The 25,739-nt window shown below is 38.8% G+C and overlaps 5 protein-coding genes across 10 annotated transcripts in view; 2 read left to right on the top strand and 3 right to left on the bottom strand.

The window, feature by feature from the left end:
• The first annotated feature begins 1 nt into the window (after window position 1).
• LOC124303058 (uncharacterized) lies at window positions 2-8,417 on the top strand. 2 transcript variants are annotated; one of them, XM_046759798.1, is made up of 6 exons: window positions 2-229; window positions 298-376; window positions 590-730; window positions 4,083-4,362; window positions 5,758-6,231; window positions 7,133-8,417. In XM_046759798.1, the coding sequence occupies exons 4-6, from the start codon at window positions 4,121-4,123 to the stop codon at window positions 7,599-7,601; spliced, it is 1,185 nt and encodes a 394-aa protein (XP_046615754.1). In that variant the 5' UTR covers window positions 2-229; window positions 298-376; window positions 590-730; window positions 4,083-4,120; the 3' UTR covers window positions 7,602-8,417. The 2 variants fall into 2 exon arrangements, with proteins under 2 accessions (XP_046615754.1, XP_046615753.1); XM_046759797.1 differs by lacking the exon at window positions 298-376 and having other exon boundaries at window positions 16-229.
• Window positions 996-13,267, bottom strand: LOC124303062 (platelet-derived growth factor subunit A-like). 3 transcript variants are annotated; one of them, XM_046759815.1, is made up of 6 exons: window positions 13,193-13,267; window positions 12,342-12,893; window positions 8,671-8,782; window positions 3,144-3,463; window positions 2,875-3,059; window positions 996-1,776 (listed from the first exon to the last, which is right to left on the bottom strand). In XM_046759815.1, exons 2-6 carry the CDS (start codon window positions 12,516-12,518, stop codon window positions 1,608-1,610), a joined length of 963 nt encoding a protein of 320 aa, XP_046615771.1. In that variant the 5' UTR covers window positions 12,519-12,893; window positions 13,193-13,267; the 3' UTR covers window positions 996-1,607. The 3 variants fall into 3 exon arrangements, with proteins under 3 accessions (XP_046615771.1, XP_046615769.1, XP_046615772.1); XM_046759813.1 differs by having other exon boundaries at window positions 12,342-13,224; XM_046759816.1 differs by lacking the exon at window positions 996-1,776 and adding an exon at window positions 1,793-2,689 and having other exon boundaries at window positions 12,342-13,226.
• A 111-nt stretch (window positions 13,268-13,378) lies between these two features.
• On the top strand, window positions 13,379-14,208 carry LOC124303070 (copper transport protein ATOX1). Its single transcript, XM_046759830.1, has 3 exons — window positions 13,379-13,639; window positions 13,734-13,809; window positions 13,905-14,208. Exons 1-3 carry the CDS (start codon window positions 13,628-13,630, stop codon window positions 14,033-14,035), a joined length of 219 nt encoding a protein of 72 aa, XP_046615786.1. The 5' UTR covers window positions 13,379-13,627; the 3' UTR covers window positions 14,036-14,208.
• On the bottom strand, window positions 14,098-16,849 carry LOC124303050 (POC1 centriolar protein homolog A). 2 transcript variants are annotated; one of them, XM_046759778.1, is made up of 6 exons: window positions 16,712-16,849; window positions 16,202-16,567; window positions 15,907-16,117; window positions 15,511-15,710; window positions 15,081-15,401; window positions 14,098-14,980 (listed from the first exon to the last, which is right to left on the bottom strand). In XM_046759778.1, exons 1-6 carry the CDS (start codon window positions 16,832-16,834, stop codon window positions 14,663-14,665), a joined length of 1,539 nt encoding a protein of 512 aa, XP_046615734.1. In that variant the 5' UTR covers window positions 16,835-16,849; the 3' UTR covers window positions 14,098-14,662. The 2 variants fall into 2 exon arrangements, with proteins under 2 accessions (XP_046615734.1, XP_046615735.1); XM_046759779.1 differs by having other exon boundaries at window positions 16,202-16,562; window positions 16,712-16,776.
• A 118-nt stretch (window positions 16,850-16,967) lies between these two features.
• The window catches only part of LOC124303045 (ubinuclein-1), a 12,012-nt gene continuing 3,240 nt past the window's right edge, over window positions 16,968-25,739 (bottom strand). The window contains exons 4-12 of one of the 2 annotated variants that reach the window (XM_046759770.1): window positions 25,391-25,654; window positions 24,881-25,040; window positions 24,395-24,809; window positions 24,122-24,283; window positions 23,935-24,015; window positions 23,559-23,594; window positions 22,848-22,964; window positions 22,588-22,764; window positions 16,968-21,747 (exon numbers count right to left, since the gene is read on the bottom strand). In XM_046759770.1, coding sequence (XP_046615726.1) covers window positions 20,436-21,747; window positions 22,588-22,764; window positions 22,848-22,964; window positions 23,559-23,594; window positions 23,935-24,015; window positions 24,122-24,283; window positions 24,395-24,809; window positions 24,881-25,040; window positions 25,391-25,654 — 2,724 coding nt within the window. In that variant the 3' untranslated portion in view covers window positions 16,968-20,435. The remainder of the gene's footprint in view (window positions 21,748-22,587; window positions 22,765-22,847; window positions 22,965-23,558; window positions 23,595-23,934; window positions 24,016-24,121; window positions 24,284-24,394; window positions 24,810-24,880; window positions 25,041-25,390; window positions 25,655-25,739) is intronic. The other variant, XM_046759771.1, reaches the window with a different exon arrangement.

Genomic DNA, 25,739 nt, shown 5'->3' with positions numbered 1-25,739 from the left:
AAGAAGCTTGAAACTTGATAATATTTTTTTTCTACCCGTAAAAAAGTCGATTCGATCGACTGATTATTGTAGCAACTGAACGCAGTATGACCAAGAGAGTCAGGTAATGACCGCCGCTGAAGAGTTTCCCGCCATTTCAAAGAACCTCAAACTTGAATACGTATGGCAACTTGCGTGTGTTAATGGATGTCAACGGAAAAACGGAGTGAAAATTGTTTCTCAGCTCCCTGTAAGTTGCTCTCGAATCTAGTCACTGTCGAATTAGCCAATGTGTAATTGTCAGAGGTATCAATCTAGGCGGTGCAAAAAATGAGTGAAACAAAAAAGAGTAGGATATCTACGGAGTCTGTGATCAAAGATATCGCGACGTCGATCGGTGAGGGCATATCGCTTGTATCAAATTCACGAATGGCTCCAATTTATCTAATCACTAATTCTCTCTGACATGCATGCAACTGTCATAAATTCGATCGTGAATTCTTCAGACCTAACCTCAACATGCATTTTTACTTTCTTCATGATATAAGAAACAAAAAAAAATCTACTGAACCACCCTGAATTTTTCAGCAAAAGCTGTTCTTTGTTCCAGAATCTATAGCGAGTACTATCGAATCTGTGAACAATTCACATAGTCTACTCTTGAGGCTAAACAAGTCGATCGTAAAACTGAACTTGCAACTGCAAGAGAAGCAGAAGGAGGAGCTACAGACATCGATTAGTATCCCGGAGGGTAACTAGATAAATACTTGGGCACTTAGCATTGGTGTCGGACCCTGTTCTATAGATACTTTGTGTTTGTTTAGTCATTTCTTGTCCTAACAAGAAATGTCGATCTCGCGTAGTAAAATGTTATTGTTGACTAATGATTCGTTATAAATGTTTTATAATCCGTATAGACCAATATGTGTATTCGGTGTTTCATGAGTAGCAAACTCAATGTTGTGCGCAATAATTTACGAATTGTAGCATTGACCACATGAATTTTATCTGTAAAATAGAGATTTGTATCCTATTCTGGACATATGTTTATTAAATACATGTATATTACGTTCAGAAGCGTATAGAAAAATATCATATCGCTTTGTCAATTTGTTTAAAACAAAATCTCTTATCCGATCTTTATCACATAGGGAATGATACTCCCTTACTACAGCTGCTCAAAACCCTATCACTTCTCCCTTAGAGTCCAGTAATGAAATTCAGGATCATATGACCCGAAAGAAGAATAGACGAAAAAGCACCATGAAATTTGTGCCTTAAAAAGGTTTAGGTCTTACAATTAAGTTTGGTTCTAAACTATCAGATTTAAAAAGAAACTTTTCATAAATAAGGCAAAAATATGTCTCTTCTACTAAAATGTGAACAAATTTTGGTCTAGAAATATCAATTCATTTCAACTAATAATACAAAAAACGATACTTATTATCGACAGGAATGGTTATCTCAGCTTTTCTCGCCTTCTCTAATTATTGAGGTTGGTCATCATTGGTGAGGGGAAGAGTACGATCATGGGATAATAGAACAGTCTTTATTCGTCATTTCTTCTTTTCCATCTCTGTCGTGCTGAGGAAGCCAGATCATCTTCCCAAGTGAGCAGGTGTATAACGTTATTCAGGATCCTCTTTATGCCTGCGTCTTGGATCATTAGCGTCAATGGTGTAGATAACAGGAGACTGTCCAACAGCCGATGAATCTGGTAAATCGTACCTAGGATAGGTTCGCCTGTTCTGCTGACCGTTGTCGTCATTGTGATTCCTCAGGAGAAATCTTCTACAGCTGAAATCACGTCAGGGTAAAAACGTAATGATGTTCTTCGTGAACGGATTGCAATTCTTCTTCCTGCTTAGTGAAGGAAGAATTTTCATCGATTGGAAATGAGGACACTCGTCGGACCGATGGACTCACACCTTATTGTTAGCCACAACTCCGTATAATACCATTCCCAAACCCCAACAACTAATTGCCAATGTTATTCCCTTTCATTTTTACTGCCTTTCTTCGCGAAGAGTAAAAGCGTCGGGTTTTTCTCCTCTAATCCTCAGCCAATTGTGACGAGTCACGATTTCGCCGTCATCAAGGGCACGTTGCACCCGAGGGGAATCCGCGAGAACGTTCAAACTCGAGTCCTTCTACTTTGCAAAACACTCAGAATACCAGGGTGCCTCCATCCATGTTGTAAATCGCGCACCGGCCGTCGTCGCGCAATCTCTTCGGAATCGAGTTTGCTTTACTCGTTCTTTCGACAATGAATGTGCATTCAGCATTAACTACGGTGCTCAGATGCAGGGGAGCAGGTAGAGCGGTAATCTCGGTATTACGAACTTGCAGAGGAGCGTCTACAATGCAGGTCATCCGCAGACCGTGTTAATGGGAACAACTTACAAGGGAAGAAAATCAATTACCAAAACAACGCAGCGACGCAACATGGCCGCTAAAAGCTTCGCCGAAGTTATTACTCTCCTCATAATAATAATAACAACAACGCTAATGGTGATGGTAATAATGAGAGGAAGAGATTATACTTAATTCAGAAGGAGGTGGAGTCAGAAGGAGTTTTTATTACCAATCGGGATAAGAAGTAGATGAAGAAGGTGCATAACGTTTAGAAGAAAGAACCTTTTCCCAAGATGTGTTAGCGATTCTTTACTGCCGCACTTTCCTTCACCACATAACGCGTTAGCCAAAGCCACTACAAGTCCACAAGCACACAGTTCGGATAAGGAAACGGACTTATTCACACCACGAGGAACATAAAAATGAGAAAAACAAAATACTGCATAGAAAGAGTTACGGATAGCTAGAAAAATAAAGTTCTGTGTTGCAGCAGCGTGCCGAAATTTCCCTGAGAATAATCATCAGCGGCTTCTGACGCACCTGCATATATTGTGATCATAGTACATTCCGTTTGTGCATTCGTAGATTCCGAGGCAGGCGCAAGTGCACGTTTCAGGGTTCCAGCGCCTGATCGCGCTCTCCTTCAGGCACTTGGACTCCTCGTCAGTGTTCGTACACTCGCAGCGACACTCGGCAGCAATGTAAGATTGCTTCTCGTTGCAGTCCTGCAAGAAGCGGATCGAATGGATTAACCAATGAACTTACCGGGATGGAAAACAACAAGGGTGTTCGAAAACCTACTGCCTTACCTTGGCCTTCCGGGTGCAACCACACCTGCACTTCGTGTGCTCCTCGATGACGACGGTCTCCTTGCTCTTGTACCTCATGTGCTTCTGTATGTCGTACTCGACGGCAATTACCTGAAAGTTCCTCGCGACGGTTTCGGTCGGTTGGCAAGAGAACTCGGGATGTCCGCAGCACCCGGAGCACCTCGGTACCCACGTGCAGGAGGGAAAGTACTTGGTGTTTATGGTGGACCTCTTCAGGAGTACGGGCTGCTCCTTCGGGGTGCAAGTCGCCTGCTTCGGTATCTCGACGTTCGCTCGTTCGTCCCCGACGTTGAACCGGTCTGCGAAGAAGTTTGTGAATTAGACGTGATTTGGGGTAATCATTTCTGTCTCTTTCTCTCTCTCTCTCTCATTCATTTCGCAGGACAGACGCTTCTTCATTCACGGGCAAATATACCGTGGTCCGCTTCGCCTTGCGGAGTGGTACAAAAAGCTGCGAGTATAGTATACGACACGGAGAGGAAGGAGGAAGAGGGAGAAGAAACCGCGATGAGGAGGTAGAGAGGGGGAGAGGAGCTGGAGTAAAACCGTGGTCATAGTACGTCCGAGAGTGGAGTAGTCGGTTTGTACGGTGCGTGAGGAGGAGAAGAGACGGAGGGATATCAACCGGCGATTGTTACCTAACGAGAACTCTACCTCATCCTGTAGGAGTCAATAGTTGCAGGGATTTGGGACTGGTTCGCGATATAAAAACGAGGAGGAGAAGAGCGCCCTTATACGATAAGTGGATGAGGGATGGTTTGTGGTTAACGGGTCCTCGATTTTCCGCATCCCTTGTAAAATTTCCCTGCACGCTGACCGTCGTTGTCCGTCTTGTGATCGTCGCCGGTTTCTGGGAGCAAATAAATCGAGTCGCAGTCTAGTCCGTTATTCTAATCACTCGTCTAAATCGCGCCGCAGAGCTGGCCAGGAGGGGTCAATAGACCGATATTGTCAGGATGGAGGATCAAGCTCAGGCGATTTCCTTCGCCAACAGCTACTTCTCCCTGGTTGACGGACTTGCCCCCGGCCTCGAGGACCATCTAGCCCACAACGTCGTCCTCGACTGGTTCGGACGTACGATTAGCGGCCGCGAAAACGTCGCGGCTTTCATGAAGGCCCACAAAATCACGTCCAGACACATATTCAGCTCCATCGAATCGGCGTCCGGCATCAGCTATAGGAAATCCCAGGTCGCAAGGTCAGTTCATGGTGGTGACGGTCGATTTTTCTCGCCCGTGTTCCGCGGCCTGTCAACGATACAACATCGTTTGGTGTTTGAATATTTGTAGCAACCCGGTAGTTGAAACCAAACGTTGTTTTCGTCGACGACTGCGCAGTCCGGACGATATACGAGTATTCTTCTCAAGTTCGAACTGTGCTTGCATTTAGATTACCTGTAATCAAGTATCATGCCGAGGGAATTTTTGGTGATAAAACCCATTTCCTGGGCGCAAATATTGTCTGTACAATTTGAAAATGTGGTCACGATCAATTTGGACGCTCGCGGGTTCGATCGATTTCGCGTTTACTTGCACGGACAAGTTTGGCATTCGATTAAACAAGGAGGGGGAGGAGAAGGAGAATCAGGAGAGGAAGCTGGAGGCTAAGCTAGCTAGGGGGTCACCGGCCATCGGCTTGGTCTGTAATGTGTTTTCCACCATGGCATAGTGATGTATAACACGTATACATTAGCGTTGGGTAGTTTGCCAGATTTTTTTGACCTTGACTTTAAACTCCGGGTCCAAGGATCCCCGTACTACGAACTAACGCTCGTACTGTACCTTAATACTATGGACGGGCATATTATACGCCGTCTTGATATACCGTTTGTCGAGTTTTATTTTACTACGTCTGGTTGTACAATCTTACGCTATACTGAGAACGCCGACCCCTCCTATGTTGCTCTCTCTCTTTCTCTCTCTCTCTCTCTCTCTCTCTCTCTCTCTCTCTCTCTCTCTCTCTCTCTCTCTCTCTGTGGCCGAGCCCAAGTGCCAATCTGCATATGCAGATGACCAAACGGGGGACAAATCCACACATCCATGACTGACTAACACCAGCGAAAACCTTCTTGACGGGTTTAAATTGAACCTAGCGCCTCGGACGAGGGTTTGAAAATTGAAAAAAAAAGTAAAGTAAGTTTGCAGCAATGCTGAAAAGTCAGGCGCGGGGAAAAAGGTACATAATAGTATATGTACTAAAAATTCACGTCTTGTATAATGCCATATGGCATAAAGATCAGTCTTGTACACTGTATGAAAAGTGCTATACGGACTTTTAGAGACTGTAATTCGATGTCAATCTAACATCATCTGATACGGAATTTTTGGATTTATTGCAATGAAAATCGTACTCTCGTAATAGTCCGCGATGGGCAATTTTGGTCAATTTTGACACCACAATTTTTCATAATGTACCGTGTGATATACAGAAAATTGTACTGTACTATGGTTGTAGTTAGCGTTTGCAAATCCTGCAAATTCGTCACTGTACCATATGCGATTTCTCGGTGTGCAATACCCATTTTGGGACTGAATTTAACGAAATTCAGGTTGCAATCTTACAAGTTGATCGATTCTGTTTTTCACTGTTGCAGGAAACTTCACCGTGACAACACGGCGGACAATTACGCGATAACATCGAACTGTCGTCTGAATTTCGAGAGGCTTTCGATTAGCGATGGTGAGCCGCTGGTTTTGGACCCGGAAAACAACAACGTGGTGAAGAAAGTCGAAGAGAGTGACGGGCCGTGGGAGCTAAATGAAAACGATCTGACGAGGCTCTTCGCCTTGGATGTGGCGCCAACCAGAGTGGAGGAAATCGAGGCGAGCATCCGGAGGATGCGGACCGAGGAGCGACCCTCGTCGCGCAGGATAACGGCCGACGAATGGGCCTTCGACGTTCTCGAGTCGCGATCCGGGGTCAAGTACGTCGAGGCCAGTGGTCAGATCGAGTTCTCGAAGAAGTCAGCTAAGCGGGGAGCCGGGCTCCAGAAGTGGCGGAGGCAGAGCCAGCTGCAGATCGCATATTCACTCGTCAGCAATGAAATCCTAGACGAGGAGGAACCGTGGTAAAAATAATTCGTATACAGAAGTAATTGATAATTCGATGAAATATTTACGAAGAATTACAATATTTACCAATCATCTACAACAGAATATAGATACAATCTACTACTTAAAGAAAAAAAAAGAAAGTGAAATCGAACTCAGTAAATTTTTGCAAAAGAGTATAATATGAGTTCCTCCTTATATACGGAGAGTAATAAATTAGGATAATCGACAGTTTTCTGCAACAGATATTGAGAGAAAGTAACAAATCTGCAGGCCGTATAAATGACAATGACAGTCCGTGAAATCTTGTATTATTGTAAGAAAATATATGGAGAAATAGGAACAGTTATAGTTTCACGTATAGATGATTGTAGACTAACACATTGCAACTTCTTACAACTATTGTGAAAATCTACAGTTATGAAGAAAGAGAAATTATTTTTCATAGAATTACGCAGATGAATATCAGATTTTTGGAATTATTCTGTGTATAAGATTCCGAATGTCTGGAGGGAAAGTATGAAATACTATTCTGGAATCTACCTTAATTGACCTAACAGATAATAAGTCTGTTTTCAAAGATTTTTCCTAATCTTTTCCGTACGATTTTTGTGAATTTAAATAATCTGTCAAATATTTTTGAACTCGCCTTGTCTCGATAATTGATCCTTTTAAAGAGAATAAACAAATATTAGTCAATTGTTTCTCTAAACGATATAAATTCTAAGATATTCTACAAAAACTGATACCCATTTCCTCAACGATTGACGTACGCAAAAAGCAATCAATTCTAAAGTCATCCAATTAAAGACCGTGAAATCTGAGGGAAAAAAACTTCTTTTAAAAAACCACAACCGTTTTCTCACTTAACAAACACTTAAAAAAAATCGCAGACAATAATTCGCCTTTTTTCACCAGGGAGGTCGGTAATCTGGCGCACCAAGAGGCTGTTCATTCGATGGAGACCGATGGCCAGGATCGAACGCTGCTGCCAACGCTCGTCGAGATCACAGAGATCAGCAGCAAGCTCGTCCCGAACATAAACTGCAACTTCGGCGGCTATTTTCCGGCGGAGAACGAGGAGGACGACTTCGTTGCGCAGCGCGACCGTTTCTTGGAGAATTTCAACGCCGAGATTTCCGTTCGGAGGGCGGAGGCCGCGCTTCGCACTCCTCAGTACAACCGCGAGGGTAGACTCGTATTTGCCGATTTATACGACCGCCCGCTCCGCGAAGAACAACTTCCCCATAACTGCGGCGCTCGATTCGTATTCAACTATCTCATTCACCTAATCATTTATCAGGGCAGCTCGAGGTGCAGGCGCAGCTTGAATCAGGAGTTCAATGCGCCCTGTGGATTCGTCGACACCGGCTCGGAATTCGTGTGAACGGCGAACCCGATCCTGGGATCTATTTTCGATTCTGTTCGTCGGCGGATGGATTTTACTTCATCTTCTTTCGCTTTTTCACATATACTTTGTCAAAACGTGATTGAAAGATATTTTGTACTATTATTGTTTTTTCTTCTTTTGTTACGATTGTTTACTCGAAATGCGGTCAATGTTCTTTCGCAGATTCAAAACCTCTGAGGTGATTATCGATATGAAATATCGGTGCAGAATAATTAGAACATTTTATACTCGATGTTAGTGTTCTCTTGTTCATATCATGAAGGAGATAATATAATCATCGCGCGAATTTCATCTTCGGTTCTTTATCTATATTCTGCTTTCATCACAATCACAATATGGAAGTTGCTAAATTTGAGCAATACATCGCAATATTTATATGGAGCTGGGAACAATATAATAACGCTGGGAGCGTTATCTTTCTTTTCTATTATTTGTTACAAATATTGAGCTTCTATTTCACAATATATTTGTCCGACGTTCCCTTGATTGAGTTTCATTCTATGCGCGGACTGGGTCAGCGATTTTTTTTTTTTATAATGTACTTTATTTTCTGTTGGATTTTTATTTATCAGTTAGCTGTCCGTTCGATTCAGCAATTATACTTATACCCTGTATTTGTTTTATACCATGCAATACTGTGAAATGATCTCGTTACAGTTGTTAGGATGAATTTCTATTTTATTTTTTTACCGCGAGGCAATAAACTATTATTATTTTTAATATACCCAATATATATCCTAATGAAATATATCAAAGTATACGCATACAACATACATAAATACATATAAATATAAATATATCTATATACACCCTGCAATAATCTTGTTTATTATTATTATTATCTTAATATCCGTGTTAAATATCTATATTACTTATTATTATTTACTTATACAGTATACCTACGATGATTCTTATATAACGAGAATAAAGTTTCTGTGATATGTGCTGTAACGCGAAGCAATTTACAAATATTCAAATAAAGATTTATGCAATATTATACGCGTGTTGTTGTTATTATTATTGATATTCGTGTTAATATACTCACTTGACAGCGATGGGACGCCAAGATTCTCTCCTTCCGGTACACCTTGAATTTTATTGAGAAAGTCCTCTAAAGTTTGAATCTCGTTGAATTCTCGGGCCAGTGTGAGCTCCATCTGAAAAATTAGTAGATAAGGAAATTTAAACTAGATTTGTTGATATTTTTAAATTCATTAGTTATTATTCTATGACAAAAACGTTCATTATAGGCGGGGTAGAAAAGAGTTTGAGGCGAGTTTAAATTTCTACCATATTATTTGTGCCAATCAAATTACGAAGTGATTCAATATTCGTAAATTACTCAAGAATTTCCGAACATTGATTGAACCAATGAGTCACAGGAAAGAAAAAATCGAAGGTAAAAAATTCCGAGGAATGATTCAGACCTGGAAATTGATTGCGTGATATCTCAGATAAATTGTACAGATCAAACTAGAATAGGGGGAGATAAAAACGAAAAAAAAACGGTAAATAACTGGAAATCGCGCTACTAAACGGTATATTTATAGCTCCGCACCGGTTTCGACGTATGTTAGAAGTAAACTCAACGATATTTATTACAACCCAGCAGCGGACATTCTGATTCTGAATCATGGATGAGGACGAAATTCTACCTGCAGCATGCAGCAGGACGTGTGCGTGAATAAATTTTTTACATTCGCATGAGTAAGAGCGGGTGAAACGAAAAGGTCGTCAAACCACGACGAAGCGCATCTCCGATTTGCACCAATGAATTTTTAAGCACCCAGTTTTTCCATCTCGAATGAAGTTGTGTCACCAATTGAGATGTTTTTTCGTCAGTGTTGAGAAAAATCAACAAAAATTCTGTAAATCGGGAACTTGAACTTTAATTGAAATTCATCGTCGGCCGACTGCACTTGTTGGTAGAGAACTTGCGTGAGACGATTCTTTTCTCGCCATCGTTTACCTGAGGTGTGTGAATCATCGAGGGTATAGATATCTGCGTGTTTGTTCGCTACTTGTAAACCGCAAAAATTTACGTCCTTTGAACGTGCGGTAAATACCGCGCGATATTCTTGAAAACTCGTTTCCTTTCACCGTTTATTGTCGTTATTCATATTACAGAAGTATGTGACATCGATTTTTTTATTAGTTTCATCGATGATTCGACAAAATATAATATAATACTATATACCGCTACATAACGATCGACAAATTCTGGCTTCCGTGAAATAGTTTTATAAGCACTCTCGAAAAGTATCCCATAAATAATGTATCTTTTATTTTTACTTGCTCTGCACAGTTTATCTCGATATTTAAATTTAGCTATGTAACTAATTAAAAAATTTCATATACCTATATAGTACTGACAACGATTTTACTACATATTATAATATAATTATTTTTAATATATCGTTTCTGGCACGAAGAGAAAATATTCTGCGAATTCGATCAAAAGCATGAAACGCAGAGGATTTCAAAAACTTGTAAACAAAACTGGCAATCCTCAGATTTGAGCCTCGAAAAATGATTACGAAATGTCTAGCTCGAGGAAATCCCAAGTAGATTGTAATCTTCAAGTCACGTTTCCCCAGCGTATATATGACGTATAAGTTTGATAAATCGGTAACCGCGAGACGTGAATTAACGATTACAAAAGCAATGCACGGAATATATAATAAAGCAATTGTGCTGCACTGTGTATATAAATTGAATGTAAACGAGAATGATTAGCCGCTTTAGAATTCTCGAGGCCGAAACGAATTCGTTGCGTTCTTTGCACTCGGTGTGAATCTGTAATCATTATAAATAAGCGTGCACAATGAAAGTAATTTGAAAAAGATGGCAAAAAATTTCTAAACAAAAACTAAGCCACTAGAAGGGGAAAAAACAATTAGGGAACGTCCGGCACGATCGAAGACCGCATTCCGTCGTGACTCGCATATTGGCAGCAGGTTTGTTTTCCTCGTTAAAAAAATTATCGCCTTGTTTATTGGTATTCGCAAAATTGCAGATTACACCTTTTACATACCCTATAGAAATCTGGCATTCAAGCTTGACGTATTCACGGTGACGATAACGATGACGATATTATGAGGTCGCAGGATTCCCTCAACCGTTTGTGCATATGATGATGCACAAATCACACACTTTACGAAACGGGAAATTCTCTTGGTGAATCACGAAGAAAAGAGAAACACGTCGGAGGATTTCTTGACCTATTTTATACGGTATGCGTGCAAATAACTACGTTAGTTGGGATCAGCAGAAAACGAATAAGAATTTTTGTAAGATTATTTGAGGTCAAGTTATTCCGCCGTAATTTTCTATCGCCGCATAAGGGACCCAAGTTGAGTAACAACAAGTTGAAGCAACAATCAATTACAGATCGGGACTGCCCGTACAGTTTTCTTGAATGTTATTAATTAATTCTTGAATCATAGATTATTTCCTATGACGGTACAAAAATTCACGTTACTTTCGAGCCACGTTAGCAAGTCAGGTTGACTATCTTAGAAACGTTTCTATAGCTACTCGGAGAGCTGAATTATGATCGATTCTCTGAGTCGATACGAACTTTCACGACCTTGTCTGTACGTATAAGTAGCGATAAACAACGGTCTATCAAAGGTACGGAACACGGAGGCGGCAGAAGGTGACGATTACAAAATCGATTCCGACGAACGAAAATAAAAATAGAAATAAAAGTTTAAAAAAACTGTTACAGGGTAACCCGCCGAGCAATATAGTCATGAATTATTCAAACCACCTGATACCTCGAGGTCTCGTTAGATTCTTCATCTCAAGTTCATATATGTTTCTGTCAATTGTAATATTGAAAAACACCTGCTCTTTGTTCAACATATGTCTTCAATTTTTTTATTGCCAATTCCCAATGAAATATATCACACTTGTTCGGCTGTGCTGCTCGTTTTCCCAGAGGAACTGTTTACTCAGACTTTTAGTGTGTAAGTGATTTCATGACTCATAACGATTTCAAATGATTCCGGATAACTTCAGATAATCTTGAGTGATTTCGTTATGATTTCAAGGCGATTTCGATACCCATTCCACCAGTTTTTAGTCGATTTCATCTGATTTCAGCGCTATTCTGTGATTTCTTTCTCGTTTCAAGCGACTTCTGACTGATTTCAAACTAGGGTGTACAGCTGATTTCAAGAGTGAATATCCCCTCGGTTTTGCAGCGATTATTTATATTTGCGCTACAGGTGATTAAAACGCGGGAAAGAATTCGTAAGTTTGCTTAGAAAAAATATAGGTGGAAAAAGCTGATCTGGATACAGTATGAGATTGAATGAATTTAGATTAATTGGTTCAGAACTGGAACAGAGTTCTATAGAATCTGACAATGAAACTAATAGTAAGTCGGTTTGAAATCTTTTAACCTGATCGTCTCGCGACGATCTTTACGCAATAACATTGCCTCGATAATGGTAATCTTTGCAAAAATTGTGATGCAAGGATGTATACATGAACCTACTACTGGATATTGAATATTCTGCGCGACGTGCTTATATTACCTTGCTCTCGAATACGTCAGTGCAGATAAGTGCATGTAAATACATTAAATGAATGCATTATTGGCATCGGTGGAAGCTATAAGTTTCAAACGCATTGCCATGCCCATAAGAGTGAAAAATAACGCATCTGTCGAACTAAAATAATAACGTCGACAAACAGCGTGATAATTACCTCAAGAGTAGTGTTTCCACCGATGGTGGATCCCAGCCCGGTTGAATCCCTGTAGCCGTCGGGGTAGACAATCCTAGCATCGTCTACCTGGCCGTCGGCAATTCTCCCGCTCAGGGCCAAAGTCATTGCCAACGTCAGAAGCGTCCAGTTATCGATGAAATTTTGTCGGCGCGACATTGCGTTCCACTTTCTTCGCTAATTCTATCGTCTCTTGACTCTTTCGCAAGGCGATTGACAGTTGACGAATAACTTGTTCAAATAAGGCTGCGCCTCGCGGAACCGAAGCTTCTTCCAGAGCTCGCGAAACGGGTCTGCGACTTGTTCGAGTCTCGGACCCGACTAACTCGCAATCAGGTACAGAGTGGAGGATCGACTCACGATCCATGAGTGAGTAAGTCGTTACACGCGTTCTTTTACTTGTGTTTTGTCGCACAAATCCGTGTCCGACTCCCGGATTTTCCGTAATCGTTACGGCAACACGGGGGCATCGATCCAATTCTGAACATTTCTGAAGCTGATGACGAAGTGCCGGAAAGCCGCGTGCAGGTATCCCTTAAAAAATGAATTAGGGTAATTAGAGTGGGTTTCGGCTTAGAATAAGGCGAAAATAAACAATTAACCAATACAATAGATAGGAAAGAATTTGATGATTGTGATTATATCCTTTCAAAAATTGTTAAATCTATGTCTCGCTGTTTTAAAACATGTACACAGATTTTCGGAATTCGTGATAAGGAAGCAACGGTTTTTCAAAATAGATCAAACAGGTGCGGCAGCTTTTGCTTCGATTCAACGATCGTTTTATGAATTACTTTACGATAAATTTGAATTGGCGAATGAACGTATTTTACGGTGTAATGTGTATCAATAATATCAATGCTGGACGTGACTGGACGGGATTGACGGCAAATATAGTTCACAAAATCGTTGTCAAGTGACGCTTTTTGGCAAACTACTAGCGACACCGTACGAAAAATGACTGAACTACAATATAAAGGTAAGTACACAAACGTCAGATTGACACGTGACAAAAAAATAGAATAAAAATGAAACAGCGTAACATTTGACTTTGTACACCAGCACGATAAGGATATTATAATAATCTCCCTCATCTTTAGAAAAGAGATGATAAGAGGCTAATTAGATATTCTTTTTTCCAATAATCGACACCAGTCAGTGTAAAATATCTCGCGCATGTAATTATCGAACACTGCATACCCGCCTCTATTCAGTACCTCTCTATCTTTCCCCGCAGTATTTAAATTTGTAAATTCGTGAACGTGGCAATGGGGTCGCAGGTGAGGCACAAGAAGCGTCAAATTTACCTAATGTTAGCCCTGTTTCGCTCCATCATTGCTTTCCACGTTAATCATTTTTCCCCCCTTTCGTCAGGTACACGAATTCAACGTCGAGATGACCTGTTCCGGTTGTTCTGGTGCCGTCGAACGGGTTCTTGGCAACAAAGCTGGTACGTTGGTGAAACATAACCTTTTTGTACCTTAACGGCATAGACGTCGTACATAACTATCATTGGGTAAGTTCTCTGGAAATATAATTTTCCAGGCATCGAAAACGTGAAGATTGATCTGCCAGGGAAGAAGGTTTTCGTAACGACACCGCTCTCATCAGACGAGATATTGGGCTACCTGAAGAAAACCGGAAAATCCTGTACTTATCTTGGTACTAAAAAATGAACGTTAAACAAATCGATCATTCAGCAGATATCCCTGATATTTGTTCGTAATTTTCTTTCTTCTTTATGCTTTTTTGGTTCTTTTTGAATAGCCACTTTTAATTAACTAACAGTTTTGTAACTTTGTAATCGTATACATGTACCTTTTACTAACAATACAAGATTTTCTCTCCATTTTTGTGCATATTTTTATTGTGTATATTCTAATGTTAAGAATAATGGTAATAAAATAAATATCATCACATGTGTGTAAACACAAAAAATAAATAGCGGAAGACTAGCGTTTTCATTATATGGCATAACTTCAATTTGGGATTCACTCGCTACAATCTCACCTATCACCTCATAAAAATCTTAAGTTACGATTGAAAGAAAAGCCTCCAAGTTCGCCTAAGCATTATCATATAATAATTAATCAAGTTGGATATAAAAATAGATTTAGTATTGTGAGTGAAAAGGTAGCAAAACATAAAATAAGTAAATTTCAATCAAATTGTTAGAGCCCCAACACCCCGTTTAAGTCGCGATCTGCCTGTCAAACTAAACATATACGGAATTCATTCCAAATTCGAAATTCAGGAAGATGAGACTCATCGGTACTTAATACTACTCGTTAATATTAAAAAATTCATACAATCAAGTTTTCAAGCTCTCTCTCGACCATGCCAAGCCTCTCTTCCATTAGGACAATCGTACTCCTCAGCGATTCAACTTGTCCGCTAAGTGCTTCTACAACCGTGTGACTCTGGTTTGGCAATTCACTTGCAGAACAAGTGCTATGCTGATAAGGTGGAAATTTAGCGATGTGTCCTCTTTCCATCGGTCTTTGATTTCGCATATTTATCACTTCGACGTCGACTCGTCCCCCGGGAATATCGCGAAGGGGTCCTTTGCAGCAGCCATCTGAATCCCCGGATTCAAATTCCGCCATAGATTCGGTTCCATACTGAAAAATTACGGATAATTCGATTTTAACGTCTATATCACGATGCTGGTCCCTTGGAAGCTGCTGACAGATGACTAATTTTGGACTCAAGACATTAAACCTCTTCATCCCTGTCTTCATCTACTTCTAATTTTTCCTTTTCATCGTCTGTTATCGTTCTGTTCTTGTCCTCCTCTATCTTCGATACATCGCTCTCGCCCTGTTTCATATTCAGCTTCAATTTAGCCCCTGGCGATATCAGTTGTCGAGGAGTTTTTCGGGCATTGTCATCCCTGTCGAAATTCGATTTCCATACCAGAAGTTGGCGGTCAGATCCGCCTGATGCGAAGAAATCACCATTCAGCGAAAAGGCTGCAGTTGTCACACCACCGCTATGTGCTTTGAGGGTGTAAATCGGCCGACCCTCAAGTAAGTCTAGAACCTGGAATATGAAAACTCGATTACCCAAGAGAAATGAAAGTTCATGTTCTAAGGGAAACTCCATTGATAATGTATAATATCTTTAATCCTTAGCTTCAAAATCACTGTACCTTCATTGTGGAGTCCTCTGACGCTGTGAGGATAAAATTTCCATTCGGATGAAATGTTGCCTTGTTCACTTGGCCACTGTGTGCTACGTAATGCTGCTGCAAACAAGCTGTTCGTAAGTCGTAGAGTTTAACACAGCCGCCAATGTTTGCTGATCCTAAAGCAGCTCCACTGGGATGAAATTCAACATCAAGCGCTGGCCCTAGAAAGATGAATTGTATTCTTAGGCAATAGCGTTATGAATACACAACTGTCCATTCTTAATCAGACTTCTTAACCCTTTGCGGTCGCACTTATTTGTTGTTCCATAATAAATCCATGATTTCTGGGGATAAAAATGACTCAGTGCCACCGTGAAGGGTTAAAAATAAATATCAAGTACACAGACATACACATACCTTTTACTTCATTAAACGTTTTTACACATTTTCCGCTGACCACATCCCACAGCTTAATTGTCTTATCATCGCTGCATGAAACGACAAGCCTTCCATCGGGTGAAAATTTTGCAGATCTCACCCAGTTCTTATGTTCTGTAAAGGACATCAGGAACCTTCTTCTACAGACCATCCACAGTTTGACACTTTTATCGTCTGACGCTGTGACCAGCTATGGAAACGGAATAAAATACCAACCATTCAAATTCAAAGTAGAATTATAAAGATCAAGCAATTTTTGTCTACTTTCCCTCACCTTCTCACCATCTGGACTAAATCTGGCTGATCTGACGGCGCCCATGTGCCCTCTGAAGTCCAGAGACTCGCCTCTGATAGTTGGTATCCAGAGTCTGACCGAGCGATCCCTGGAAGCACTGACAACGATTTCTCCCGAAGGAGCGTATGCCGTGTCCAGGACGATGTCCTTGTGAGCCAGGAATCTGAAAGCTCGCACCCTCTCGTTGAAGTTCCAAACCATCAGCGTGTGGTCCAAACTGCTGGACGCGATCTGGTGGGTACCAGGATGGAAGCAAAGACCAGTGATTCCGTTCTTGTGTCCTTTGAAATGCCGCTCCACCGTCGGGTCGCAGGCTTTTTGCGCCATCGCGTTGCTCGGCCTAACCTTGAATTATGCGTGTTTAAAAATCGGTTTACGATAATGTCACTGAACAGATGCGGGAAATATTTATCGGCATTTGACGGTAGGAATCTCAATGGCTTCAGGCAAAATGGATGGCCGTTGATTACCGGTAAAGTACTCGCATACCTGTTTTGTGCAATGTTGTACGGTGTGTCCGTATTCCCGCCTGTGGTTGTCACAATTTGAAAATTGAAACCGAATAATTTGGACTACGCTGATTAAATGACTGACTAGGCGAGTCGCAGGCATTCGGTTTGACTAGTCGCGCACCTACCGGCGCTGAAAACGGCGCGAGAGTACAAAATTTTATCGATTTCGAAATGTGTTGATTTTTTAATATGTCGTGTCTAGGGGGGATGGATGAGGTATAATATTCGGGATATTGTAAAAAATATTCAAAACTTATATTTTAAAAGTCATCTTAGCGAAATATTCTTGATACAGTACACGGTTGTTTGGTTTTTTTTTTTTTTTGTTATTTTCTTTTAAAATTTTCCATACTTTTAGGCAATTTTTATAACGTCGCAATATGTCTTTATCATTACTATTATTTATGATGTTATTTGTTGAGATTGTTCTTCTATATATGATACATATTTACTCTACATTATATCAATAATAATTGCTAATATTATTCAGCTTTATGCATTCCAAAAATATGCTAAATTTGTTTCTCTTTTCTTTCTTTTCTTTCTCTCTCTCTTTTTCTCTCTACCTCACAGTCGAGATGTGCGCGATTATTTAGACACATACAAACCATTCGAACAGGACGCAAAGTTTGGAAACATTGTTCAACGTATGTCTATTGAAATAATTTCAGCATATTGTACATAATTACAAGATACTCAAAATGTTTTTATCGCACAGTTTGAGTGTTTTACCTAATATTATTCTATTTCCTTAATTTTTCTCTTAAATTACCTTTCAGTTATTTTACCAAGGTAGTACTTCTGTTATATTCTTTTTTGCTTCAATATTTTTCAGCTAATTACAGTATACAGCATAGTAGAAAAACAAATCAGTGGTAAGACGAACAGGTGAGATTAAAAAGAGAATTGATAATGACAGAAATTTCTTTCTCTAGTTTAATAACATAATTTAAAAGAAGAAAAAAACGAATTTGGCTTATACACATCGCTAGGAACAATCGTCGATATATTTTCATTAAACTGGGTCGTTGAGGAGACCCATCGCAGCGTTGAGGTGACCCAAAAAAGAACTGTCAATCATAAGATTTATCGATACTATACTTTAAAAGCCGAAACGTATATAAAATAAATAAATAAACAAGATATACTTCGGCGTGCCTGCGATCTAAAAATGAAACCGTTTGCATCCAACATATATTAGGGCACAGTAAAAGAAGCATTACAGTTAAAATATGTTTATGCTTTACAATGAAAAAAATAAAGTCGACAGTTTAGCAATGTCTGTTGTAGATATTTATAAGAGTAAAAATAGACAATGTCATAGTTCAGATACTGACCATTTCATGACTCGAGCCACCCCATCGCACATTACGTCACCATAATTTATGTACAAATGTTTTTTGCCTATTAGTTTCATTCTCACCTTTCATGTTGTTTACTTCAGATATCGTAATTGTATCATCGTTATCGTTTATAATTTAATTTCACTGTACACACTGGATCATTAAAACTACTAATATTACTACTAATGCTATTGTTATTATTATCATTATCATTGTCATTATTAATCATCATCATCATTATCATCATCATCATCATCATCATTACTATCATTACGGTTTAACCTTTAGCAGACCAGCCTGCCTCTTTTAGGAGTCAGTAGATAACTAGGAAGCTCCATCGAACGTGTAGATTATTTATATGCATAATTCGTACCTCTAAAAAATATCCAATTTCAAGGTAAGAATGCCAGCCTTCTACAGGTTGATAATCAAATTGTGTAAATTATAGATTTTGGTTATTTTTAAAATGCTTCAGAAATTACGAAGAATTCCCCAAGACAAAATATAATATTTAGTAGCAGGACAATAATAGTAATAATAATAACGATAATAATAAATTATTAGTACAGCAGAGGCTCGTTAAAAATTCAAAAACTACAACAACACAATAATAATAATAATAACAATAATAACAACAATATTATCAGGCACCAGTGGCTTATATTGACCACTGAAACAAAACTTTCTGTTCTCTTTTCCTCCCTTTTGCCAATATAATTTAAGATTATTTCTTTTCAATACCTACTGATGGTAGATAAATCGCGATTAGTTTTCAATTTTCGTAAACTATAAGGATTCATCATTTTTCCTTGCACATATGTAGTCAACGCTTATGCGTTTGCAATCATGTACATATTACTGTATGTACGATACAATGAATGATATTCATTTGTCTTGTACACCGCAACGACTCGCTGTCATACACGAATAATAATAGTCTCATTTTCGCACATTCAAGTGCAGAGATCACAAAAATTTATCGCTGTACTCCTAGCACTTGGAATAACAGCAACCACACTGACAATTTTTTTCTGATTAAATTTTTAATCATGGAACGCGTCTATTACAAGCTAATAATACAGCAGAGAATAAGGGCAGGGAGCATGGAATAAATCAATCCTAAAAATCTTAGAATAGGCAAGTTTCGCAACCTCTGTGTTTAAAATAAAAAGAAAGAAAATTTACGATGTGAACTAGAATTACCAATTCTATCACTCACTCAATTGGTGAATATTTTGACCAGAATTAACATATCGCAGAACATTGTGAGAAATATGTTCAGATTTGAAGGACCAACGACACATAATAAACGATAGACGATGATTCATTAGATATACACACGTATCGAAAAAAAAGTCATAGAACTCAGTGGATCATGGGAAGCCTGAGATCTGGAATATATATTGCAAATCATGTATGTAATAACAAAATATTCCATTGATCAATCACGAAAGTAAGCACAATAAATATGCTTTTGAATCACATTGGTTTTACACTTTATCTCATTCATCTATTATTATTTATAATACATCAACGTCCTCCATTTTATTTGGTATTTCATATTTTCATATGCATAGTAATATTATACTCGATATTGAATAACAAATACTCAGTAGAGTTTGATTTCAACTGTTTTCTTCCTTTTCTGAAATGATATTGTGGCATCACGTTGTTTTAATTAATGTTATTATTATTGTTATTAATATTCTTATTATTAATGTTACTATTATTACTTCAATAACTGATTTGTCCATTCTCCAGTAGAAACAACAATTACTTCTACGTACTATTATTATAACGCTGCTTCTATTGTGAGAAACTATTGTTATTATTATCATAGGGTAAAAGTTTGCTGCAGAGAAGTGGAAAAATGTAATCCTGCGTTTTGTCATCACTTTAGCGTACAAACATATTTTCCTTTACCGCACAAAACCATTCAATAATTGTCATATTACGAAAATTTACCATACATTACAATTTATTATTATATGGTGATAAAAACAGTGTCCTATTATAATTGTTTAACGATAGAATTTACTCGTGTTTTATCCACTTTGTTTATTTATATTTTTTTTCCCCATTTTTAAAAAAAATTTCACAACGGAAAATCAGGACGTATTTCAATTCCTTGGAAGTTCAGTATTATTTCAAATAGTATTATGTTAAGTGTTTTCTTTATTTTTGTTTTTTTGTTACAACGAAGGGATTGGTGCGATGAATAACGTCTTAAACTTGTTGCATTGCAGTTTACATTATATTCATCTGGTGCATCAAAGCACAGCGTTGATAAGTCTGTATGTATATATATAAATATATACATATAAAACATATACATTCAGAATTTAAGTTTCTTTTATCCTACCAGTGAGTATCCTCTTTCTTAGGAGTTCTCACCTTTTCCTCCTTCTTGATAAAAAGATGCTGATGATCCTCTTGATAGTCATCTGGGTAGTTACCGTATTGTACATTCGCTGAAGATTTACTAGGCTTTTGAATGACGCTTACTGGCGAATGGATTTGTTGTAGCTCTTCGAGTTCTTTCAGGGACTGCATAACCATCTGAACGTCGTTCTCCTGCTCACTGGGCGGCGCGATTACATTGCCGGTTGCCTCGTCCAACAAGTTCGTTGCCTGTTTTCGCTTTTCCGTCACAGTCCTGGGAGCATCGTCATTGTTGTATATTTGGCTCAAGAAATTCGTCGCTGCAACAGTTTCCTCGATTTGCCTTTGCTCCTGCTCCTCTTTCGACAGCAGCGACATCAGCGGCACAGGATCAAGCTTCAGCGCTTCTGACACCTCGTACGCCTTCTGCTCCTTCTTGGCCTTTTTACTCTCATGGGATCTATGCCTGTTCTCTGAGCCCCGTTTCTCCCTTTTCTCCTTCCTCTCAGTCTTGAGCGTATCTGTTGTTTCCTTATCTCCGCTCGCCTTCTCTTCCTTTGTGTCCAAACTCTCATGCAATATCCGATGCTTTAACGGCAACGGCTTTGACTGAGGAGCTGCTTGAGTCGAGGCACTCGAGTGGTAAGAGACGGAAAGAGGAACTGTGGCCGCTCCATCATCTGTTGCGCTATCAGGGCAGGGAGTTATAGAAATGGTGTCGAGTTGACGTTCCTTTTTTAACTCTTTCGTCTCGCTGGTTTTTCCTGACTTGTGATAGTCGTTTACCGGCGTTATTGACAGCGAACTGCTCGTCAGATCCATTGGGTTGAATTTGTCCAACTTAGATTTGGGCGGCATTAGTTGCGCGGTTGGTACTACGGATATTTTCGCAACGTTCGCCACATTCGTTGTTGTGCAAGAAGTCGAGCTGTATTGACTTGTTGCTGGGGTTTCGCGTTTTGCATCCTTGGACGATTTCGAACACGATTTTTTATCCGACTGTGAACTTTGGGCAACGTTTGTGGTGTCATTCAATTTCGTACCTTGATTAGACGATAGGCAGTTCATCTGGATGTCCAATGAATTCATGGAGACTGATTTCAAATAATTCGTCGGCGTTTTGTTGTCTCTTTCCACTTGATTTATCACTGCCACTTCGTTGTTTGCTGTTAAACGATCTCCTTTCATCATGGTCGACGTCATACCAATTGAGACAGACGTTAAAAGTCCTGGATTTGTGCCGGGCTGCGCAGAACCGTCTTTAAGCTTTTTTGCTTTCCTCTTTATCCTACAATCAGAAAAATTACCGCATGTCTAATTTGCTAGTTACTTTTTGAGGCAGGAAGGAAACACTTTATTTTCTTGATGAGTTGTTTGTTGATTTGTTTCCTGAACTGTGGCATGCTGACCGTATTTCAGTATATTAATTTATGGGAGGGGAAACGAGAAGAGAGTAGGAAGAACAGTAATCAGAAATTTGAATTGTCAAAAAAATCGTTTTTTAATAAATATATCAGAGTACCAGGATCATCAGTTTATGCGTCTAATGATACATCTGTGTATCTCAGGCCATTACATATTTACAATAGAGAATGAGGCGTTCAAGAAATATAACATGTAGCAAAGTAATATGTACGAAGATAAGGAAAGTTCACCTCGATTCTGCTTTTTAACAGTAAAACATAAGCATTTCTTTGTTTTTTTTTTTTGCTTTCTTTCGTTTTTCATTTTCGAATGTACAAAATTAAATATTCAATTGTAATAACTATGATAGAATCCATTGATTAGCGGGGAAAATCCGGAGTAGGGCTATCCCAACACTAATCCAACTCAATCACCACCCTGAAAACACAGAACGGCCAAATGGTAATGCTCTAGACGCGTGTATTTCGATGAAGAATAGCGTACACAAGAGAATATTGTTCAGAGTTGGAAGTAAATTTTGAATTTTATTGGGTGATTGATTGAGTTTTTCCAAAGACATAATTCCAATTGACGGTCAATGATATTTTCTATTGTACAGTTGCCGTGCAGCGAGCGCCAAACAATATTGCATAAATCATGTTTTTTTGTATCATTTATGCCATTTCTTCACTATTGGAATGAAAAGAAGTATTTTTATACTCACTGTAGTTGAGGATTGGAATACTTGAGCAAGGTTTGCAGTCGAACCCATCCCGGAGGCCAGAGCGATCGTACTCTGGCATCCATAAACGACGAGACGAAAGTTTCAACGGTTTCTTTCCTCGGTCTTAATATTTCAAAATACTCTTTTCGTGCGGCAGCAATCTCGGCTACTAATCTTCTGCAAAAATTACACATAGATTGACGTTATCAGTTAGAATTCGAAACGGTTGGATTCAAAACGAAATGCATAAAAGATTTTACTTTGTTTCATCACTCCATGGAAACCTTCTTTGAGGAACTTTTGATTTCTCTGAAGACTTATTACCGCTGTCTTCTCCGTCGCTGCTTTCAACATCTGACGGAGAACCTTCGACGCCCCTGTAACGTGAAATTTTCGATGTCATGAACAAGTATGAACTCAATTTTGAGGCCTTGTTGAAACACTAAGATGATAGAATGTGAGAAAAATATGTGTATTCTGTAATAAACAGTGACTCGCACCATTTGCTGCTGGGACTAATGAATCTACCTAAAGTACCCAATGCTATGTGTAATCAGGTAACGATTTTGTTTAGACTTGTAGAATATCGACTAATTTTTATCCAGGGTAAAACAGCAAACTGGGTCTGTGTGTGCGATAATATTAATGCGACCATAAGTTTGATGATGATTGGCACAAAGTGTTGATATCACTGATAAAATCTTGGGAGAATCTTTACACCATCTCAATGTTGGTGGGAAGAAATTTATTGGTAAAAAAGAGAGACTGCATGTATTGTTTTATGTAGAAACTATCGAGATTTGTAGATTCGTGATTCTAAACTCTAATCACTTTGGAAAAACATTTATGTCTTTGAATGAAATGAAGACACTTGTACAAATATATGTGATCGCTAGCAAGCGTGATTAGTGAGCAGCAGGAAGAATGTATAAGGCAAAAAAAGAAAGTTGCAGCTTGTAGGGGCGCCTTACCAACAGTACCGATATATCTCCCAGTACAATTGTGGGCTAAGAAACGAAAAAACAAAATATCGTTTGTTTCTTTCTTCTTTCACTTAAATTTCATCATTTGTTTCTATGTACTAATTACAGTTAATAGCTCGACTATTAAACCAATCAACAGATTGGGTTAAGTATCCGTATGACAATGGCGCAATGTATAATATTTAAAAAAATCAAATCATCTTTTGAAGTTGAAAACAGAAAAATAGACTGATTCTGATGGTTGATACAAATTTTTGAAAAGACAGTACTTTCTTTTTATCCATTATCACTAATCAGATCAGAGTTTCTGGATGAGCCCAAACATAAGGATCGACTTAATAACACGTATAGTTTGAGAGCTTACTTTTCGTCACTAACTCTCTGGCAGTCCCTCGTGTACTTGACCAGCACAGATGGCATTATTCTATCGATAGCTGCCTTTAACCTAAGGAAAAAATGTTATGATTTTTATACACAGTATACTCTCTATTTTTTAACAATGCAAAGCTAAAACACTTCGTTTTCACGTACATTAAAATGAAAGCACATACCTCTCAATTGGAGCTTTTACTTTGTCTTCGACGTTTTGGAGATATAGTTTTTTTGCTCGATTAACGAGGGTGGGTTTACTGCACGGTAAAAAATGGGCTAGATGTGCATAAGTTAGGAGTCTTACACCAGCTGAGTACCTCAAACGCAGCTTTCTTTCTAAGCTGAAAGTAAAATCGAAATGTGCAGTGAAGAGATAATTCAGCTTTCCATGGTAAAGCAGGAAAAAACAAGACACGTGCACTCTCAAACAAAGATAAATGATTGCGTGTTACCTAAAAAGATCAGCATTAATCAGACTATTGAAGAATTTGGTTTTTCCTTCTTTACTGTTCTCGGCATGAAGTTTCAATCTGTTTATTATTTCCTTCATGTCTTCAGTGAGCATATCTGGCAGGGGAGATTCTTCCTTGTCCATTGCTTCGTCGCAGTCGGAGTTCGAGCAAATAATACTTCTAGATTTACCGGAATCCATAGTATCGGAGCTTGACTGATCCTCGACTCGTGCTGCATTAACAACACTTTCTATAGTGTCGTCGATTTTTTTCATCTCAGGCTTTTTTACATCCAACCCATTGCTAGATGCTTTTTTTTCAAATCTTTTAATATCAAATTTTTTTTCCGATATACTTTTCGTTTTACTAGGTTCAATTTTATTGACTCTTTTTTTGTCACCCCCATCTTGATCGTCTAAAAATTGGGGAAATTGATCAAAATAATTCGGAAAAAAACTTTTATGTCTCATCAGAATTCATTCATACCTGCCAGCTCGCCGTCACGAATTTCCCGTTTAACTTTAAGTAGGTCTCTGACGACTGGATTTTTTTGCCTATTTAATATCGATTGTTCTTGTTTCTTTTTTTTCTTCAATATTACATCGTTGCTAGAATGTTTTTCTACATTATCATCGAGCTTGGCTTTCTGGAACAAACGATAAACAACATTGATGAAAACGATTTTCTTGACCTTGGTGATTTGTTGTGTAAATATTATTCTTGAATATGAAGGTCATAAACAAAAAACACTTTTTTTGTGTTAACGTTTCAGCCCGGATGGGGGCCCTCCTCAGAACAATTTATTTCAGAACATCTGTCATTAACAGAATTTTTTTTTTTTTTTTTATAATGTACAACAGTTAGTTATCACAAAATTATCCTTCATATCCAAGAATAATAGTTACACGATAAACAACATTGATAATCGTTGGCTCATTTTATTAGCATATGTATTCTTTAGTCAATCCCCAAAGAAATTTACGATTTTTCCTGTACCTTGGGTTGATGGTCGCTACCAGCATCCTCAATTTCATCCTCTTCCGAGCTGCTTATGACACGTTTCTTGGACTGTTTAGGGCTGCTCGGTTCCTCAGTTTCTTCTTCGCTACTTGCACTACTCTCATCCTCGATGTTGTTGTTGTTGTTATTAATATTACCAATTAGTGAGTTTCTCTCCGAAGTTTTGAACTCGAGGAGACCAGAATTTATGTAGAAACCTCCTCTCACCGTCGTCACCTCTTTGGGTACAATTTCATCATACTATAACAAAAAGTAAATTAGTAGATTCAGAACAAAAAAGATATGCGCATACACATTGTACAGCTATAATTTACTCAAGCTGCAA

This window comes from Neodiprion virginianus, chromosome 4 (genome assembly GCF_021901495.1).
Source record: "Neodiprion virginianus isolate iyNeoVirg1 chromosome 4, iyNeoVirg1.1, whole genome shotgun sequence".
Lineage (NCBI taxonomy): Eukaryota > Metazoa > Arthropoda > Insecta > Hymenoptera > Diprionidae > Neodiprion > Neodiprion virginianus.
Note: the sequence above shows the minus strand (reverse complement) of the source record. Positions and strands in the feature narration are given on the sequence as shown.

Coding starts and splice junctions, on each gene's coding strand:
- LOC124303058 (XM_046759798.1), top strand. CDS start 4,121: ATGGAGGATCAAGCTCAGGCGATTTCCTTCGCCAACAGCTACTTCTCC. Junction 4,363..5,757: donor AGGAAATCCCAGGTCGCAAG/GTCAGTTCATGG, acceptor TCACTGTTGCAG/GAAACTTCACCGTGACAACA. Junction 6,232..7,132: donor CTAGACGAGGAGGAACCGTG/GTAAAAATAATT, acceptor TTTTTTCACCAG/GGAGGTCGGTAATCTGGCGC.
- LOC124303062 (XM_046759815.1), bottom strand. CDS start 12,518: ATGTCGCGCCGACAAAATTTCATCGATAACTGGACGCTTCTGACGTTG. Junction 8,783..12,341: donor GTGGAAACACTACTCTTGAG/GTAATTATCACG, acceptor CTAATTTTTCAG/ATGGAGCTCACACTGGCCCG. Junction 1,777..2,874: donor TATGATCACAATATATGCAG/GTGCGTCAGAAG, acceptor ACGTGATTTCAG/CTGTAGAAGATTTCTCCTGA.
- LOC124303070 (XM_046759830.1), top strand. Junction 13,810..13,904: donor GGTTCTTGGCAACAAAGCTG/GTACGTTGGTGA, acceptor ATAATTTTCCAG/GCATCGAAAACGTGAAGATT.
- LOC124303050 (XM_046759778.1), bottom strand. CDS start 16,834: ATGCCTGCGACTCGCCTAGTCAGTCATTTAATCAGCGTAGTCCAAATT. Junction 16,568..16,711: donor TACAACATTGCACAAAACAG/GTATGCGAGTAC, acceptor GCATAATTCAAG/GTTAGGCCGAGCAACGCGAT. Junction 15,711..15,906: donor AACGTTTAATGAAGTAAAAG/GTATGTGTATGT, acceptor TCATCTTTCTAG/GGCCAGCGCTTGATGTTGAA.